This window comes from Chlamydomonas reinhardtii, chromosome 12 (genome assembly GCF_000002595.2).
Source record: "Chlamydomonas reinhardtii strain CC-503 cw92 mt+ chromosome 12, whole genome shotgun sequence".
NCBI classification, from domain to species: Eukaryota; Viridiplantae; Chlorophyta; class Chlorophyceae; order Chlamydomonadales; family Chlamydomonadaceae; genus Chlamydomonas; species Chlamydomonas reinhardtii.
The window spans coordinates 1649932-1657455 of record NC_057015.1 but is presented as its reverse complement, the minus strand read 5'-3'; the positions used below and the strand labels follow the sequence as shown (position 1 = coordinate 1657455).

Sequence of the window (7524 nt, the reverse complement as noted above, 5' to 3'; positions counted from 1 at the left end):
GGATTGTAAATTCCAGCCCAAACTCAAGCAAACCAAGGGGAAGCAAAGGAGGGGGAGCAAGGTGTGTGTGCGCGGGGCTGCGTGGGCGGGTGGAGGCTGGTGCGTGCTTGCCCACCCCATCGCCTCGGGTAATGTGGAGTGGTTTTGGATCCCTACCCGTCTGCCTGGACGTCGGCACTCCAACTCTTTACTCCTTTCTCCATGAACGGCTGCCCCCTGCGCGCACGCACCTGTTGCCGCCGCAGCTATGACGCGCTGCCGCCGCACGCCGCCCTCATGGAGCCCGGCCTGTCCGCCCGCTGCCGCCCGCCGCCGCCGCACCCAGCCGACACCGCGGCGCTGGAGGCGGCGGCGGCGGCGGCGGCGGCGCTGTCGTTCGCGCCGGGGGCGCACACGGCGCCGCGGCGGCTGGCTGTGAGCCGCGCCTGGGTGCTGGAGCGGGACGCGGTCACGTACGACGTGGAGGAGCGAAGGGCGCTGGGGTGAGGCGGGGGGCGGGGGGCGTGCGTGGGGGCCGTGTGTGTTTTGTGTGTGTTGGGGGGAGAGGGTGGAAGGGCCAAGGGTGGGGGTTTGGAGCAACTGGAGTAGACTGGCGGCAGGGTGCTAGCTGCGGGGCAAAGTGAAAAGGGGGGCAAAAAGACCTTACCAATGACCAGCGGGGGTTATGGGAGGGGCGATAGGGTAGGATCTCAAATGACGAAGGGTAAACTACCGTAGTGTGGTTGTACTAGGTCACTGGCGAAGCCTCTGGGCAGCATTGCAACCTGCGACGCCGCGCCCTCTCTGTTCACACCACCACCCCCACGCCCGCCCCCACATCCCCACTGCAGGAGTGTGTCTGCGCTGCTGCGGTTCTCGGAGGAGGGCGGGCTGCTGGGCATTGAGTGGGGCGACGGCTCGCCGCCCAGCGTGTACGCGGCGGGGGCGGCGCGGGACGCAGTGCTGGCGGCGCTGCTGGACATGGCGCAGGTGGGGGACGAGGGGGGGTGGGGGGGTGGGGTTGTAGATGCCAGCCCAAACTAAACCAAACCAAGCTAAAACGAGCGGAGCACAGGCAGAGGGAGGGGGGAGTCTGTGTATGTGTGTGCGTGTGTGTGTGTATGTGGAGGTGTGTGCGTGTGTATGGATGGAGGTGTATGTCGACATTCGGTTAAGGAGAGGAGGATGGGTGGATGTTGCTATGGGCTCGCAGGGTCACTGCTGGCACGTGTGTGTCCTCTTGCGTCCAGCCCCACTCCACCTCCCTCCTCTCCACCGCCACGACCTCCTCCACCCCCCACCCTGCCTACGACTTCACTTCTTAATTAATCATGTATGTAACCCCACACACGCACACAGGCCGCCGCCGGCCGCCCCATCCCTGTTCTCCCCGGCTTCACGCCGCCCGGCGACCCCATTGTGGGCGACAGCGCCGCGCCCCTGGCCGCGCACTGCGTCACCGTGGTGCGGGACACGGAGGTGAGTGCGACGAAAGCGTGTGCGACTGAGCGGGTGTGGGTGTGGGCCTAAATTTGTATGCGTGTGTACGGTACTGTACGATTCCTTTGATTACACACATACACACACACACACACGCACGTGCATGCACCCTCCCTCGAGCTCTGAACCACACGCACGCACCCGTTTCCCCCTCTGCTCTCCCCCCACGCCCGCCCCCCACCCACGGCGCCCTCCCACCACACGCGCACCCACCCACACCACACCACACGCCCACACCACACCATGCAGACGGAGCGCTGGGTGCTTGACGCGCTGGCTGCCCGCGCGCGCGAGGCCTGGCCGCACCTGTCCGCCAGCAGCCGCATGTTCTACGCCGCAGACATCGAGTTCACGCCCTCGCCCACGCCCTCCACCCTGGCCGCGCTCATGAGCAGCCCTACGCACAACAGCCCGCACCCGGGGCCCGCGGGCGGAGGAGGAGGGGCAGGGGCGGGAGGGCTGGGCTCGCCGCGTGCGGGGGGAGAAGTGGGAGGCGGAGGAGGGGTGGGGGTGGGGGCGGCGGAGGCGGCTGCGGCGGCGGCTGCGGCGCATGGCGCTGTGCTGGCGGGCCAGATGGTGGGGCAGGTCAGTGCGGCGGCGGCGGACAGCGCCAAGGCGGCGGTGGCGCTGCAGGAGGTGAGGGAGGGAGGGAGGGAGCTGGAGCTGGAGTGGAGTGCAGTGTTGTCGTCGGAGGGAGAGGCCAGTGGCGAGGGGCAATGACGAGGAGGCACGTGACTGTGCGGGTGTGCGGGACCCGGCCGCTGACCTGTAGAGCAGCAGCTCATTAGTCTTCACATCCCAAATGTCGCCCATCAATGTCGCTAACCGCAACATAACGTAACGTCACACTTCCCCAACAGGCCATGCTGGTGATGCTGGACGCCGTGTACGACTTCAACGCCTCTGTGCCGTACAGCGGCGTGCTGCCCGGCGGCGGCGGCGGCTGGGGCCGCGGCGGCGGCGCGGTGTCGGGCGGCGAGGCGGGCGAGCAGCTGGTGGGCGTGTGTGTGGCGCTGCTGCACCCCGACCTCATCCCCGGCACCCCGCCCCTCAGCCACATGGCGCCGGACGCGGCCAAGCAGAGCATCGCCACGCTGCAGGTGCGTGTGTGTGTGTGTGTGTGTGTGTGTGTGTGTGTGTGTGTGTGTGTGTGTGTGTGTGTAACTACGGTTTCCACGGTTATTCTGCCAGATCACGTGAATCGTGTATCTGGTATAACCAACGACAGGGCTCTCAATCGAGGGCTGCCGTGACCTGGCGTTTCCCCGGCAGAGCGCAAACAGCTCTGGAGTCCACAGGGTAACGCACTCCGACCCTTCACCCCGCCAGTAACCCTTGCGAAATTACTACCGGTGTAACAACCTCAGACCCAGCGGGCGAGCTACATCTTAAGACCAGGCGGGCAGAAAACAAAAAAACAGCAAACATAACAAAACACGCGTGTGTGTGTTGGGTACCCGTTCAAGTGAAGAAAGGGAGTGATGATATCAGAAGGGCGAGAGGGGTGAGGGGTGCGGAGCGTGTGTTAAGGGCCTGTGTGGGGCGCCGGGCGCATGTTTGTGCGTATGTGATTGCTCTACTTCTGCAACCACACATTCTTCCGTCGCGGCGTCGACGGTCTTTCTCACACGCGCAACACTTGCACAGCCTACACAGCCTCGCACAGCCTCACACACATCTCCCTCTTGACGCCACACCCACACGCACGCACCCACGCTCCCACAGGCCCTGCAGCGGCTGGTGGCTTGTCACCCACTGGCCGAGGCCTTCCTGTCCGCGCCCACCGCCCTGTCGCGCGTGCTGGCGGCCTACAGCTGCGGGCACGAGGGCGTGGCGGCAGAGGCGGCGCGGCTGCTCACGCGGCTGTGGGCGCCGGCGGCGGCGCGGGTGGGCGCGGGTGAGCAGTGCCATGCGTGTTTGCGTGCGTGCCAGAGGTGCATGGGACATGTGAACATGGGAAAACACGAGAAACGGGAACCGCAAAACGTGCATGCCATGCGTGGCGTCGGGGCATTTGTGCGTGTGTGTGTTTGTGGAAACCATTGTTTGTGCGTGTGTGTGTGTGTGTGTGTGTGTGTGTGCGCATGTTGCTGACTGCGTGCTTGTGCGCGAGTGGGACCAGCAGGCACGGGTTCTGTGGTCCCTGCTCACATCTGGAACTGTGGGGACATTGTTCCCAGTCCTGTCGTCTGAATGCTGCACGGAAGGACGAAACGGAAAGAGATTCTGCTACTTGTGCTTACTGAGGCTTCTGTCTCGCTTTCTTCCCGCTCCTCCTCCTCCTCCTCCTCTGCCGCCTCCCCCTCCGCTACCTGCCTGCAGCCCCCTGGTCCGCGCTGCGCGCCGCGCCCACCACCCTGGCCGCGCTCATGGCGGACCCGGACGACCCGCTCAGCGGCTGCTCGCCAGAGGTGCGGGCGGGGCGGGGGGGGGGGGGCGGGGGGGGGGTGTCCCGTGTGCTGCCCTACCGTTCCTTGCATATTGCCCGTACCTTGCAACCCACGCTTGCAAACCCGGACACAGACACAGACACACACACACACATGTGGATCATGGGGACTTGGGTCCTTTCCTCATGCTGTCCTGCCGCGCACACAGGACCTGTCCCTGGCCCGCGCCGCCAAGTCGTTGGCGTTCGGCCCCGCCATCACGTCGCAGCGCTGCGCCGCCCTGGTGCGGCCCCTGAGAGGGACCGCCCTGCCCAAACCCACCACCGCTGCCAACAGCAGCAGCAGCAGCAACAGCAGCAGCAGCGCTGCTACAGCCGGCGGCGGCGGCGGCAGCGGCGCTGCCGCTGCTGCGGAGGGAGGCAAGGCGCGGTCTTCTGTGTTGGGGCCGGCGGGGGCGGCCGCGGGCGGGGCGGGTGGCGGGTCCTCCAGTGCGCTGCTGGTGCTGTGCGCGCTGGAGGCGGTGGGGGCGGTGGCGGTGGAGCCGGGCAGCCGCAGCACCGACAACAGGCCGCTGGCGGGGCTGCTGCAGGTGGGCGCGCGTGTTGAAGCGACATTGAAGGAATAATGGCCCGCTGTGTGTGCCTGTGTGTGTGTGTGTGTGTGTGTGTGTGTGTGTGCGCGAGCGCTAAAACACGTTGTGCGAGTACAGTGTGAAAGCGTTGCGGTTGCAGTGCGCGCTGTGGTGGAGGAAAAGGGCGAGTACGCATGCCCCGCCACCCCACATGCCGCCTCGCCCTCTTTCTCCCCCCCATCCCGCAGGAGGCCGCAGCCCTGGGTGCGCCGCTGTTCGCGCTGTGCCACCACCCCGCACCCCGCGTGGCCCAGGGAGCAGCCCTGCTCATGCGCGCCGTAGCCGAGTCCGGCGCCGCCGCCGCAGCGCCCATGCGCGCCGCCGCCCTGCGCCACGGCGCCGTGCTGCACCACCTGCACGCCGCCATGTTTGCGGCGGCGGGCGGCGGCGGCGGCGGCGGCGGCGGCGCGGGCGGCGGCAACAGCCGGCGGGAGCTGTCGCGGGCGCTGGTGGCGTCGTGGTGTGACGAGTACGCGCCGGCGCTCGCGCTGCTGCGGCGGTGAGTGCGTGTGCGTGTATATATTTTGGAATATGTGTGTGTGTGTGTGTGTATGTGTGTGTGTGTGCTGGCGCGTGTGTGGCATTGGTTGGGTTCATTTTGGGCTGGGGTGAGTGGGCGGCGCTGTTGCAGTGGACGTGCACTGTGTCGCCTCTCGAATTGACCCCGGTGTGTGCCCGTGTGTTCACGACGCACGCAGAGTGCTGCCGTCGGGACTGGTGCGCTACCTCAACGCGCCGCGTTCCGCAGCCGCGGTCGCCGCCGCCGCCGCCAAGGCCTCCGCAGCCGCCGCCGCTGCACAAGCCACGGCCGCCGCCACCGCCGCCGCCGCCGCTGCCGCTGCCACAGCAGCAGGAACCGGTGGCGCCCACGCGCCCGGCGAGACGCCGCCCATGTCTCCGCACCCCTCTGCGCAACAGCCAGCGCCGCCATCTCAGCCCCAGCCCCAGCCCCAGCCGCCCGCCGCTCCGGCCTCGCACCCAAACGGCACCAGCCATAACACCACCGCCTCCACTCCTCCCCACCCATCCACCGTGCAATCCGAAACTGCTCCCGCCGGCGCAGCCGGCCTCACTGGCAACCTCCTCGACGGCGGCGTTGCAGGCGCTGCCACCGCCTCCGGTCCTACCAGCACCAGCGGCTCGGCTCCGCCGCCCACGCCGGCCTTCACCACGCCGCCCGCCGCCGCTCCCTCCAGCAGTTGGGGGCAGCTGCGCGGCAACTGGGAGGCGTTCTGGGACGCGGCGGGCCGCGACCACTGCCACGCCGGCCTGATCTGGCACGCGGGCTGCCGGCAGGAGCTGCGTGAGGCGCTGGAGAGGGAGGAGGCGGCGCTGAGGTGTGTGTGTGTGTGGGGGGGGGGGCTGGGAGGATGAGGGAGGAGGGGGAGGGGGGGGAGGGGTGGGAAGGTGAGAGGGGGTGCAGAGATGCAGGCATGGGCGTGGGCGTGGGCGTGGGCGTGGGTAGTACCGGTAATGTTAGTATTGGCACGCACTGCTTGGATGGGCTCCCCCTGACGACGACGCCACGCGCCTGACCTCCACTCCTGATCCTCTCCGCTCTCACTTCCCTGCCACAACCTTCCCTCCCACATCTTCCCCTCCTCCTCCCGGCCCACATCTTCCCCTCCTCCTCCCGGCCCACATCTTCCCTCCTCCTCCCGGCCCACATCTTCCCCTCCTCCTCCCGGCCCACGTCTTCCCTCCTCCTCCCGGCCCACATCTTCCCTCCTCCTCCCGGCCCGCCTCAGGGCTCGTCGTCAGCAGCTGGGCGGCGGTGACGGGCTGGGCGGCGGCGGGCGGCGGCTGGGTTGGAACTATGAGGAGTTCGGCGTCAGCTACGGCAGCCTGGCCGCACACACGTCGGTGGGGGGCATCTACGTGAGGCTGCTGCTGGAGGGGGCGGACACAGGTGTGTGAGGGCGTGTGTGTGTGTGTGTGTGTTTGTGTGTGTGTGTGTGTGTGTGTGTGTGTGTGTGTGTGTGTGTGTGTGTGTGTGTGTGTGTGTGTGTGTGTGACTACGGTTTCCACGGTTATTCTGCCAGATCACGTGAATCGTGTATCTGGTATAACCAACGACAGGGCTCTCAATCGAGGGCTGCCGTGACCTGGCGTTTCCCCGGCAGAGCGCAAAACAGCTCTGGAGTCCACAGGGCAACGCACTGTGTGTGTGTGTGTGTAGGGGGCTAGCTAGCATGCCCAGGCAGACCCACGAGGCAGACCTGCACCCCCCTTCTAACTAACGCCTCTGCCTGCACTCCCGTTTTCGTTGGCTTTGGTTTAGTTTGGGCTGGTATTTACAACCCCCCTGCGCTTCGCTCCCCTGCTCTGCCTTCCTCCTCGCCCTCCCCTCCAACACACAACCACCCGCACACACGCTCCTACACGCACACGCCCCCAGCCGCCGTGGACAAGGTGCCGCAGCCGCGCGAGCTGTACACGGCCCTGCACCACGCCTTCCTGTGCGCAGCGGACCCAGCCACACAGGTGCGGGCGGGGGGGGGGGCGGCTGCGGGCGTCCATTTGTGCAGCCTCTGTGTGGGCCTGGCGACTGTGGGGACCACGTGTGGGCTTTGTGGGAGCACACCTCAAATGTCTCCGACGCTCTGTTACCACATGCGCTTTGGGTAGCAGTATTCCCACAGCCTGCCAACCGCCAACCGCGCACGTGTGCCGTTGTTCCGCACAGGACCCGGCGGCGGCGGCGGCACGCAAGGCCGCACAACTCAGCGGCGCCGCCGCCTTGCCCGCCGCCGCGACCGCCAACCCGCTCACCTCCTCCTCTGACCCCTCCTCCATCTCCTCCGCCTCCGCCTCCGCCTCCGCCGATGGCGGCGGCGGCGGCGGCGCCATGAGTGCGGTGGAGGCGGCGGCGGCGGCGGATCAGGAGCTGTGCGCCCGGGCCATGGCGGCGGTGTACCACGCCCACGCGGGGGTGATCGGCGCTGTGGACGGCATCGCCCACCTGGTCCGGGTGAGAGCATTGAGGCCGCGTGTGTATGTTTGCGCGTTTTTGTGTGTGTGTGT

General features: G+C 67.5%; 1 protein-coding gene across 1 annotated transcript in view; it reads left to right on the top strand.

Annotated features, from left to right (window-relative positions):
* Window positions 1-7524, top strand: part of CHLRE_12g486209v5 (uncharacterized protein) — a 24260-nt gene that overhangs the window by 2455 nt on the left and 14281 nt on the right. Inside the window, exons 6-18 of the mRNA XM_043067838.1 lie at window positions 326-482; window positions 831-969; window positions 1339-1458; window positions 1729-2115; window positions 2340-2579; window positions 3205-3376; window positions 3802-3890; window positions 4078-4458; window positions 4689-4999; window positions 5199-5837; window positions 6249-6409; window positions 6899-6984; window positions 7187-7471. Coding sequence (XP_042918099.1) covers window positions 326-482; window positions 831-969; window positions 1339-1458; window positions 1729-2115; window positions 2340-2579; window positions 3205-3376; window positions 3802-3890; window positions 4078-4458; window positions 4689-4999; window positions 5199-5837; window positions 6249-6409; window positions 6899-6984; window positions 7187-7471 — 3167 coding nt within the window. The remainder of the gene's footprint in view (window positions 1-325; window positions 483-830; window positions 970-1338; window positions 1459-1728; window positions 2116-2339; window positions 2580-3204; window positions 3377-3801; window positions 3891-4077; window positions 4459-4688; window positions 5000-5198; window positions 5838-6248; window positions 6410-6898; window positions 6985-7186; window positions 7472-7524) is intronic.